The following is a 12592-nucleotide window of genomic DNA, read 5'->3' on the forward strand; positions in this document are numbered from 1 at the left end:
AAATTACAATCCTCGGCGTCGTTTCCAATTCAGCAATAATATTTCACTGTTTACCCTTTTAAAACCCTGTCAAAATTTTGAAAACCTCCTATCAGACCACACCATGCTTAGTTTTTCACTCCCCAGTGAACAATTGAACATCTTCAATTTTTTGAGTCTCTCCTAATTATTATCTTTCATTTCTGTACTCAATATAGTGGATCGCTGCCATATCCTTACCATGATTATACTACGTTTCAGAGTACGAGGAATTCATACAGCACTCCAATTGTGCCCTAGCCATGCCTTATACAAAGTGAGCATCACTTCCTTGCTTAATATCACTATGTATAAAACTAATTCCATTTGCCGTTTTATAGCCTTTTCTACCTGCAATCCCACATTTAACATTTCCATAAGGCTTATCCCAACTCTGCTTTGCTACAAAATCCAGGAAGTGCAATTTTAAATGGGAATGGTGCAACTGAATGCGTAAATTCATAAAAATTGTGAACGTGTGGTATTATTCTGAGCTATTTCTCTGAAATTCAACCTCGAGTCATCCGGGGCATTTGCTGTAACATTTAGTGTTATTTATTCTCAGTTGCTGCTAAAACATACATTTGAAAACTTTTTAAATTTCAATTTTGAATGATTTTTTAACATTAAATATACACAGAGGAAGACTGTTAAACCAAGCACGGGGCAGTTTGAAAACTAAATCGTTTTCCTTGGAGCAACAAAGGTTGAGAGGGGACCAGATAGAAGTGTCTAAGATTATGAACAGCATAGATAGGGTGGATAGGAAAGCAATTTTTTCATTAGTGGAGGAGTCAATATCCAGGGGCCATAAGTAAGCAGTAGAAGGCTAAGGGGGGAGTTGAGGAGAATTTTTTTTCACCCAGAGGGTGGTGGGAGTCTGGAACTCACTGCCTTAAAGATTGGTTGAGTCAGAAACTCTCGTAACATTTAATAAGTATTTAGATATTTACTTGCTTGCCATAGCCTCCAGGGCTATGGGTCAAGCACTGGAAAATGGGATGTTTGTTGACCGGCACAGACACGATGGGCCAAATGGCCTCCTTTTGTGCCGTAGACGTCTATGAGTCTATGTCAAAAGCAAAATGCAGCGAACGTTGGGAATCTGAAATAGAATCACAAACCCAGAATTTTAAGAGCACAGATATGGCCCATCGTGTCTGCACCGGCTCTCTAAATGAGCACCATGACATGGTGCCAATGCCCTGCACAATGTTTGAACAGAAACAATCATCTAATGCCCTGGAAAAGCTTTAGTAGGTCAGGCAGCATCTGTGAAAGGAAACAGGGTTAACGAGCTGTCTGACCGGAGGTTTTCCAGCATTTTGTCTCTACATTCGCCTGTCTCTAATAAAAATAAAATAAATTTCCAATGTACTTTCCCCCATAGTTTGAATCAGCAGTGCAGCAACAACGTAAAGCTTTCGAGAAAGTACACATGAAAATAGGTCCTCTTTTATAAACGAAGGAGTTTAATTTCCCATTCAGAGTTACTGGTCTGGAATTGTTCATTTTGGTAGCCATGTTCTTCGACGTTTCCTTTCATTCCTGCCTCCAACCTGTCTATAATGTTTTCTGAAGCTAAGGAACGAATGTTTAGAGAAAATGGGGAGAGGGGAACATATTTTTAAAAGTTCTGCGCGGTTTCTTGCAGTGATATCCAAGAGGTTGAACTTTAATTTCTGCAAGCTCCAGGACAATCCCTCCAGTTGAAGCAAGGGGCAAGATGGCGGCGGAGCGCAGACAAGCGGCCGGGGCCCGGCTAGCCCAGAGCGCATGCGCCGGAGCGTCGGGGGCGTCTTCTGAGCATGCGCGGCACCATATTGCCGTTTGCGGCGGAGGGAACGGGAGGCGGGAGACAGAAAGGGGTGAGGGGGGGTTAGAGATAGGGGAAGAGAGAGAGAGGGAGGGAGAGAGAGGGAGGGAGTGTGGGAGTAAGAGAGTGACGGGGAGAGTGGGTCAGGCGGTGAGGTCTTTCGGTGGGCTGTGGAGCCCGTCCTCAGGCTAGTCCGGCAGGATCGGGCTGTGCCCGGGGGTTTTGGGGGTTGTCGCCGGCCTGAGTGAGTGGTCGAGCTCTGTTTGATCACAGCAACAAAACCCCAGCATGGAGGAACATTGCAGCCGGGCAGTCACAACACCAAGCCACAGTGAGTCTTACTGAGCCCTGGCACCAGCTTGATTGTCTGTCTGTGTAATCTCCATTCTTTCCCCTCTCCACCCTCCTGTCTGTTGTACACGGATAAAACCCGTCTCACACTTGGTACCTGCTCAACACCAAGATGGCACTGCTTCTCTTGGCCTCATTCAGTTTTAACCTGACGTAACGCAGGCAATTTTTTTTTTAAATAAAAAAATCATTATCATGCTTTTCTTTAAAAGATAAATCCACGTGCGCGTGTGCACAACACGCCGGGATTGTTTATGTTCACTACAGTGTTTACTCCATCGTGAAGTCAAATCTTGGCAAGAGTAGGTTGCTATTGAATTGCACAAAAGGGAATTAAACAAAAGTTCGAGTTTGGGGAACGGGGCTGGGTTGTAGGGATGTATGCAATATATGGGTAGATACCTTTTTTTTTGGTTTGGACCTTTGAATTCTGGGCCTGGTGGTGGGAACACACTGTTCTCTGCAATATGTTTACAGAGTAACAATTACCTCCAACAATTCCGAATCACTTGCAGTTTGATAGTTTTTTGCTTCACGGTTCTACCTTGTTTCTAGAATTGGTGAGGCTTTCAAATGGATGTTCTCCTGGAATTTACTTCAGTTATTTGGGTGCAAGCAGATTATATCCCCGAACACAAAACTAACGAGTGGTGCCTACTATTAATAATAATATAAAAACAGCACTCAACAAGAGTCATACGGACTCGAAACGTTAACTCTTGTTTCTCTCTCCGCAGATGCTGCCAGACCTGCTGAGTTTTTCCAGCATTTTTTGTTTCAGATATTTCAGATTTGCAGTGTCCGCAGTATTTTGCTTTTTATCTTAGTGTCTACTATTAACTTTGCATGCGCTTTACAGCCACTATTTAATGTCCTATTTAAAAACAAATTAATTAACATTACTGCCTTGTAGTATAATCTCAACAGTGGATCAGAAAGAATAGCCTAAAGCTAATGTTACTACAAACCTTGAAGAATAATTATTGGCATTCACTTGCTGTCTTGAACTGGTCTTAGAGCACTTTTTTTTTGTTGTGTGGATACCTTTTTATAAAATCCTGTAGGAGACACTGGAGTCTGAGTTACTCCTGGCCCTTCTGGATCAAGTGGGCACAGGCAAAGTGGAAGAGACGTAGGCAGTGACCATCACAATTTTGCAGCGCCTAACATGGACTTGTGGGTGGCCATTTTTGCTAACTGCAGGAGCATCTGTGAATGCTGATTGACCTGTTCTGTTATACATTTTCTGTTTTGGCATTGATCATTATCCATTGTCAGGTTTTAGAGTAGGATTATTAGGAATGGTGTTCCTTTCAGTGTGAAACACTTGCCTCAAAATCTGTCATTTGAAAATAATGATGATCTTAAGACAGCTGTGATGTAATTTGTTGGTTTCCTTGTGATATTTGACATGGTGACTGACCTCTTCCACCACTGTAAATACTGAAGCAAAGTAATTATTCAGCATGGTCACTATTTCCTTATTTTCAATGACAGTATTCCCAGTCTCAGTTTTGAAGCTGCTCACATTGCTCCTGATCATCTGTTTTTCATCTAATTGTAAAAAAAAATTGTGTTGATTTTGATTTTATTGCAAATTTTGTCTATAATCTTTCGATAACTTTGTGTTTTGCCACACTTTGCTGTTCTTGGTATCTCCCCATTCACCAGAATCTCTGGAGTTTTATTTTTGCAATTTTATGTGCTTTTATTTTTCGTTTTGTGTTGTCTCTTTCGTTGTCTATGGCTGCCTTTCTGATAAGGAGAACTGTTCTTGCCCTTTAGGTGTATAAACTGATTCTGTATCACATTAAATTATTTCTGGAACACTTCTTATTGATCATCTGTCATTTTACCCATTAACAGATTTGGCACTTTACCATGGACAATTTCTATCTCATCCCATTAAAGTGAGCCTTACCTAAATTTGGAATCTTTTCTGTTTTGTGTTCTCTTTCAAACACTACATTAAACTCTCTATCATATTATGATCACTGTTAGGTAAAGGTTCATGTATTGTTAGGCTGTTAACTAAATCTGGCTCAATACCTTTACAAAATTTAATATGGTATGCCACTTTGTATGCCTGAGGTGTGTGCCCTGTGACTTGGAAATATATCACTGATCCTTCATTGTTGCTGGGTCAAAATCCTGGAACTCCCACCCTAACAGCACTTTGGGTGTACCTACACCACATGGACTGCAGCAGTTCACAAAGGCAGCTCACCACTGCCTCCCCAAATTAGGGATAGGCAATAAATGCTGGCCTAGCCAGTGACGCTCATCCCATGAATGAATGCTGCGGAAAACTATCCCAAACACTCAAATTTGCTTACTTTCTAACATGCTAGCTAGCCTAACCCAGTCGAAATGAAATAAAAAATCCCCAATTAAAACTACTCTGCCTTTGTCACACGCTTGCCTTCTTTGCATTTATTCAATGTTCCACTTTATAGCTGTTACAAGGAGGCATTTATGTAACTGCTACAACAGTTTTTAAATCTTCTAAAAAATTTGCATACAGCACTTTTCAGACCATCAAACACCTTGAAGCATTTAACAATCAATATACTATTTCGAAGTGTAGTCACTGTTGTAATGTAGGAAATACAGCAGCCAATTTGCCCACAGCAAGCTCGCACAAACAGCAATGTCACAATAACCAGATAATCTGTTTTTGTGATATTGATTGAGGAATAAATATTGGCCAGGGCACTGGTGATGAGCCCCTGCTCTTCTTTAAAATAGTGCTGTGGGATCATTTTCACCTACCCGAACAGGCAAATGGGGCCTTGGTTTAATGTCCCATCCAAAAGACGGCACTTCTAACAATGCAGCACTCCCTCAACATTGATTTTTGAGCTTAAGCCCTGGAGTGGGACCTTATGATTAAGGCGAGAGTGCTACCAACTGAGCCATGGCTGATATCTGTCTACCCATGAAGTCAGCACAGCCTGCTTACCCTTGTTATATCCTGTCTAATCATTGAAGTGATTTCACACTTAATTGCTAGAACTTCTCCTCAACCTCTACTTATCATTCATGTAAACCTTATAACTTGGTGTATTTAGTTCCTAGTCCTGATAGTGTTGCAACTCTGTCTTAGTAATGGCCACCATGCCATACCTTTGAAATTGAATTTGTGGTTGCAATGCAATCACTGTTCCATATACTCTGTACTTGTATCAAGAACACTTATGTAATCACATTTCTTAGTTTTTTATCCTGGTTTAATTATTTCTTATCTTTTAAGTTTTCCTTTACCTGCAGTGCATAAACCACAATTTATATTTTGCTCTCTTCACTTTTGCTGGCTTCTGAACTATTACTTGTTCTATCTTTTCCACCTGAGCCCCCTCCCACCCCACTTACAGTTTCAAGTCCTTGTGACTGCCCTGCTTATCCTTTCTGCAAGGAACCTAGACCCAGCCCTGTTCTGCTGGTTCCTGCTCCAACAGTATTGTTCTTTCCAGTACTGGTTCTGGTGTCCCATAAAAATGGAACCCCTCTTTCCCACACCACTTCTTCAACCACATGTTCACCTCCTTCATCATCTTTTACCTATGCCAGTTTGTGCGTGGCTTGGGTAATAATTCAGAGATTATAACCCTTGAGGACCTGTTTTAATTTAGTTTCTAGATCCTGGTGCTCTCCAAATAAAACCTGTTGCCTACTCTTCCCTATGTTGTTGGTCAAAATGTGGATCACAGTGACTGGATCCTGCCCTTGCTCCTCCAATATATTTTCAAGTCAGTTCAAGATGCCCATTTAAAATTCTCTCCTTGTTTTCAAATCGCACCGTTACCTCACCCCTTTCTACCTCTGTGATCTTCTTCAACCTTACAACTTTGAGATCTCTGCACCCAACTAATTCTGGTCTCATGTACATCCCCAGTTTTAATCACTCCAGCAATGGTGGCCATGTCTTCAGCTGCATAGGCCCTAACACTGGAATTCCCTCTATAACCTCACTGCCTCTCTCCTCTAAGATGCTCCATAAAACTTACCTCTCTGACCAAGTTTATAGTTACTTGACAAAAACAGAATTACCTGGAAAAACTCAGCAGGTCTGGCAGCATCGGCGGAGAAGAAAAGAGTTCTGTCGAAGGGTCATGAGGACTCGAAACGTCAACTCTTTTCTTCTCCGCCGATGCTGCCAGACCTGCTGAGTTTTTCCAGGTAATTCTGTTTTTGTTTTGGATTTCCAGCATCCGCAGTTTTTTTGTTTTTATAGTTACTTGCCCTTACTTGACTCAATATCAGATTTTGTTTCATAACACTCCTGTGAAGCTCCTTGGGGCATTTTACTGTGTTAAAGGTATTGTAGAAATGCAAGTTGTTATCCTGTGTACTGGATAAGTGACATTATTAAAATAAGAACAGTATAAATCAAATGCCTTAGTTCCACAATATTGATATGCTATTCCTAAATTGCATTGTTCGGAAGTAGGTTTTTGGAGTATTGACAACACTGTTTCTCCTTTTTTTTTCTATGAAAATACATCAATGTCTAAGTTCAGTTGCTTTTTATTGAATTTTATTTCAATATTATTAACACTTTAATTTTGAAAATTGAAGGTTGATCTAATTTTACTCTTTTTCTAACAGCAAAAAAGCCACGTTTTGATGTCTCCCTAGTACGCCTAACACAACAATTTATGGAACTTGTTAAAGCAGCTCCTGATGGTGTTCTTGACATGAACGATGTTGCAAGAGTGCTTGGGGTGCGAAAGAGAAGGGTTTATGATATCACCAATGTACTGGATGGGATTCGCCTTGTGAGAAAAAAATCCAAAAACTTAATTGAGTGGATGTAAGTTCCTTTTCACAATAAATTGATTTCTTTTGTAAAATTCAACAGTATGCATTGGATGTACCTCTGCTTAATTTTTTGTCCATCCATTGAAAAGCTGGGCCCTGAAGCACATGATATGTGATGCTTTTCAAGACCCCCTGATTTTTTTTATCCTGGCATCATCTTGGCTGGAAGTGCACTTCCCTTTTACTTTAAGGTGAATGGAGCTAACAAGTGGAAGCACATTATTATTCATTAAAGCCTTTTTATAATTTTATTTGGTCCGAATCCAAGTTTGAATTCAGCCTAGGCTAATTAAATGCAAGTTTTATTTTCTATACCTGCTGTGCTGCGTGGGTCCACAAAAATGTAATAAACAAATAAATACCGCAGGTAACAGGGAAATGTTAAATGGAGTACTCAAAGAAGAGTAAAACTGAATTTAAGTTTATTAATATTACAAACCAGGACATAGGAACATAGGACCTAGGAGCATAGTGAGCCATTCAACCCTTCAAGCCTGCTCCACCATTCAGTAAGAACATGGCTGATCTGTTTGTGGTCTACGCTCCACTTTGCCATCTGTGCCCCAGAACCCTTAACTTCCTTGTCTATCAAAAATCTGCCTTGAATAAATTCAGTGACCCAGCCTCCACTGCTTTCTGGGGAAAATAATTGCACATGTTAATGATCCTTTGAAAGAAAAAAAAATATCTTTTCTGCCTTAAATGGTAGACCTCTATTCTTAGACTGTGTCCCCTGTTCTAGTATCTCCCAAATGGAAACATCCTATCAAATCCCTTCAGGATCTTATATGTTTCAGCAAGATAATCTCTTATTCTTCTAAATTCCAATGGGTATAGGCCCAACGTGTTCAACCTTCGTAAGATAAACCTTCTCTGTACTGCCTCTAATGCAATTATATCTTTTTTTCAAAAAGGAGACAAAAACTGTACACAGTATTCTAGATGTGGTCTCACCTAGCTAGGTCCTATACACTGCAGTAAAACTTTCCTACTTTTATATTCCATTCCCCTTGCAATAAACGCCAGCTTTCAATTTGCCTTCCTAATCACTTGATGTAACTGCACACTAACTTTTTGTGATTCATGTACCAGAGCACCCAATCCCTCTGCACCACTGAGTTCTGCAGTATCTCTCTCCATTTAAATAACATACCGCTTTTCTAGTCTTTGTGCCAAAGTGGACAAGTTCACATTTTCCCACATTATGTTCCATCTGCAAATTTTTTGCCCGCTCACTTAACCTGTCTATTCCCCTTTGCCGACTCTCTACCTCCTCTTGACAACTTGCTTATCTGCCTATCTTAGTGCCATCGACAAATTTAGCTACCATACATTCCACCATTCCTACATTACAGGCACTGAAGTGCATTGACATTTCATAATTTAAGTGCTTTATTCAAGACCCAAGGCCTAGACCCTGAGCTCTGGAATTCCTTCCCTAAATCTCTTCACCTTTCTTCCTTTAAGACAATCCTTAAATCTTACCTCTTTGAACAAGCTTTGGCCAGCTGCAGGAAAACTATAGATCATAGCATATTAATCGACCTTTGAAGCCTCCAAAACTTAGTTCAAGAAACTAGTATCAACTTGTACGCCGAGTATAACGTGAAGTGCTGGTGTGGGTGGTCGCCATTTTGAAATTTAAAAAACACTGATTCATATTAAAATAACATTGCACAGTTTATTGAATTAATTAATTGTACAAAGATACTTTTAACCACAATCAAAGCATTTTAAAATCATCGAACTTATTGTCTTGGGCAACTGCTGCAAAGAGTTCATAGAATTCATCCTGAGTCACTTTGACTGTAGCATCATTGTAATGACCCCATTCTGAGTCAGATGTGGCACTTTTGCTTTCAGAATCATCCATATGCAAAAACAATCATAACAGTTCTGAAGAAGAGTCGTATTGGACTTGAAACATTAACTCTGTTTCCCTCTCCACAGATGCTGCCAGACCTGCTGAGTTTTTCCAGCATTTTCTGTTTTTATTTTGTCTTTAGCAATACAGCTGGATGTTGTTGGGGCACTATTCTTTGCTGTGTTCCATGCACTAAGACATTTCTGAATACAATAAGGAGTGATTCAAATTAGATTCATCAGATAGATATAGAGAAATTGTTTCTCTTGGCTGGGGACCATAGTCTAAAATATAGAGCCAGACCTCTTCAGGAGTGAAATTAGGGAATACTTAGACACAAGGTAGAAGTTTGAAAAACTCTTCCACAAATGGCAACTGTAAATTTTGAGTCTGATATTGATGGGTGCTTGTAATCCAAAGTACTAAAGGATATGGGGCAAAGCATATGGATTTAAATTGCAGATCAACCATAATCCATTGAATGGAACAGGTTCAAGGAACTAAATAGCTTACTATTGCTTTGTTCTATGAATTGGCTAAAGACTGTTATCTGTGATGGTGGAGACCAGTGTTCCCTTTGAGCTGCATGCCGTGCAACAGTCTATCAAATGTTGTGTATCTAATTATTATAGCCATCCTGATGGTTGAATGAGGTTTACCACCGCTATAGCCCACAAGCGAAGAACTGGTAGACTTCCTCATGACAGGAAATTACTGATGAGAACCAGGCCTGACAAGATTAATCAGGTGGAATTAACAGCCAAAATTTTTAAAATTAGTTTATGGGATGTGGGTATCACTAGCTAGTCCAGCATTTATTGCCTATCCTTAACTGTCCATCACTCATCAGTTCCTGGAGCCCGAAGCTACATCAGTAATTGTCTTCCCTTCAGCCTGTTTCCTGACCCTCCTGTTTGCCACTCTCCTCCCCAATTCTCCCACTCGCTTGCTCCGTTCCTTCCTGTCACCACCCCAGTCCTGAGATCTTGCTCACAGTGAGGGTTTGTGGGAGGGAGGCAATGAGTGGAAGGGTCCAGGAGAGGCCCAAGCTGGAGGCAGGAAGCAGCGAGCTGGAGATAAGTTGAAAAGAGTTGTTAAGCTATTGAAAAATAGAAGATTTTTGGGCCAATTAATACCACAGTTCTGGTCATTCTGCTGAAACTGGTTTTGTAGAATTAAAGGAAGATTGACCCAAAGACATTCAACGAATTAAAAACACAAGGACCTTTCTAGGGAGTTTAGGATTCTGAGTCCAGATCTCAATTAACGATGCAAAGTTCTGTGTGGGACATTTTAAACCCTGTACCCCCAAATACCATCTCTGTCTCCAATTCACTTCTGTATGAATTGTGCATACAATTTACTTTAAAAATGGGAACCAGTTTATTACTTCACAATTCATAGATTTTTAATTTTAAAATCTGTAGATGGAATAAATGCGATTACTTCCCCCAAAAGTCAATTTCCCTCCTGGGTTCCATTCTCTCTTCACCATAACGCTCTCCCCAGTTCCCACATGTGATTTCCTTGTTTCAGTATTCACTTAATTTACAGGGATGCTGTCTCTCTGACCTTCACCCCCCCCAGGTTCACAAGAGTCAACCTCTCTCCAAATTCAGAGAGACCCTTTATCTCTGCCTGATTATATGTGTTGATGTGAAGAAATGACTGAGCTATTTTTATCACTATTCATAACAGATTTAAGTAAAGAAACCACTCAATAAGCTGTAAAAATAAAAGTTGCCTTTTCCATATTTTTTGTCAATTCAAAAGGCAAGCTCCTTAGCTCTTTCTATTTTGAGCTTGTCAAGTTGAAACAAATTCATCACTAATTCAACTTTTCTTCTGTCAAATGACTAAAATGCAAGCTACAATATAAAAACTAACATACACCTCTCTCTTGTATGGTAGTGGTATTATGGTACTGAAACTAAAACCGAGAGGTCTTGAGTTCAAATGCCACCATGGTAAATTTAAAATTGAATTCAGTAAGTCTGGTCATTTGTGGACTAGCATATTACTATGTCAGTGGCTGGGGGTGATTTGTTTTCTTCTTCCATACCTATGGTAACTTAAAAATATATGTTAGATATAGGTTTTTTTGTTTCTAGTGGTGGCACACATTGTTTTTTGATATTGGCACATATAAAAAAAGTTCCTTCTGCACGTGGATGGAGAAAGTTAGAGGGAACATTAATGGAGACCTCGGGTGGAGGCCAAGAAAGATCATCCACACTTTTGACTGAAAATAGTGGGGAATGCTTCATTCTGACTGAAGATTGTTGGGATTGCTTCAACCTTGCCTTTTGTATGCTGAGCTCCATCATCTTTGAGGATGGGAGTGTTCGTATAGCTTTCTGTTCTGTAAGTTGTTTAATTGTCCACCACCATTCACAGCTTGATATGCCTTTCGGCTTGGTAATGTAGGAGTGGTGATATAAAGGCCATGAAGCTACAGATTGTGGTACAGCATATTTCTGCTGCTATCGCCTATGGCCCACAGCATCTCGGGTATGCCCAATTTTAAGCTGCAAGACCTGTTAATCTTATCCCACTTAGCTCAGTGCTAGTGCCACATGGCATGATGCAGGGTGTCCCACAAAATGAAGAGAGCACTCAGTCTCCACAAGGACTGTGCAGTTGTCGCTCTTGTGGACAGATGCATCTGCAACAGATAGACTATTGAGGACAAGATCAAGTAAGTTATTCCCTCTTACTGGCTCTTGTCTCCTGCCACAGATGTAGTCTGACAGCTATTCCCTTCAGCTCTTAACCAGTTCAATCAGTGGTGGTACTAGTAAGTCACTCTTGATGATGAACAGAGTACATGTGGTACCCTTGCTACCGTCTACATCCTTTTAAGTAGTGTTTAACATGGAAGAGTACTGATGAAACATTTCTTTGGTAATTGTCCTTTACAGCATTGTACTAACTTGCAAAGCAACTTATTCCCCTTCATAACGTTTTATTTGTGCTTAATTCTAGCCGCTGAAAATATATAACTGCTCTACCAACTAACTTCCCATTATTTATCTCATATCTATTTTTCATGTCTGAGCTTGGATGTTGAGTTTCAAAAGCTATTTAACTTTGGAGATAATTTAACTAGCCTAATTTATCCTTCCTCTCCTAAAGTCGCTGTTGTACAACAATTTAATGTTGTAAATACTGCTGCTCCTATTCTAAAAACCAGTGTGGAACTATATTTTTTCTGATTTTAGAGGCAAGAATCCAGAGGAAAGACTAGGATATGAGGCTCAGTCTCGAAAACTGAGAAAAGAACTGGCAGACTTGACAACAGTAGAGAATTCATTAGATGAATTAATCAAAGACTGTGCTAATCAGTTATTCACATTAACGGAAGACAAAGAAAATGCAAGATATCCTTTTGGTTCTTAAGGAAGTTGTTTCTGCATGTCTGCTTTTTTGTTGAAGGCTTTAAAATTCTTTACTTTGTTCAAAAAATGCCATTTTACAAAAATAAGTTTTATAACTGCAATTGAAGTTTCAAGAAGATGGGTGTGACAAATGTTGCTTTTGTCTGTAGTAAATTTTTGATTGGGATTCTTTATGGCTAGAGGCAGTGCATGAGAGATTTGAATCCCAAAGACCCTACGTTATTTCTCAAAGAAGAAACCACAAGTACATCAGATAAGTTGGTTGCAGTAGTTTTCACAAGGTGCAAAGTGTTGGGCAAAATGCAGCATGGTGTCACAGTTGAT

General features: G+C 39.9%; 1 protein-coding gene across 7 annotated transcripts in view; it reads left to right on the forward strand.

Moving 5' to 3' along the window:
- Positions 1-1942: 1942 nt before the first annotated feature.
- Positions 1943-12592, forward strand: part of e2f6 (E2F transcription factor 6) — a 56257-nt gene continuing 45607 nt past the window's right edge. For all 7 annotated transcript variants that reach the window (XR_005943029.1, XM_041187916.1, XM_041187918.1 and 4 more), the window contains exons 1-3: positions 1943-2165; positions 6794-6998; positions 12092-12250. Coding sequence is in view for 6 of the 7 variants with exons in the window: in XM_041187916.1 (XP_041043850.1) it covers positions 2123-2165; positions 6794-6998; positions 12092-12250 (407 nt within the window). In the remaining variant the exon portion in view is untranslated. The remainder of the gene's footprint in view (positions 2166-6793; positions 6999-12091; positions 12251-12592) is intronic.

The sequence above is a fragment of the Carcharodon carcharias genome, chromosome 5, assembly GCF_017639515.1.
Source record: "Carcharodon carcharias isolate sCarCar2 chromosome 5, sCarCar2.pri, whole genome shotgun sequence".
In the NCBI taxonomy this organism is placed as follows: Eukaryota; Metazoa; Chordata; class Chondrichthyes; order Lamniformes; family Lamnidae; genus Carcharodon; species Carcharodon carcharias.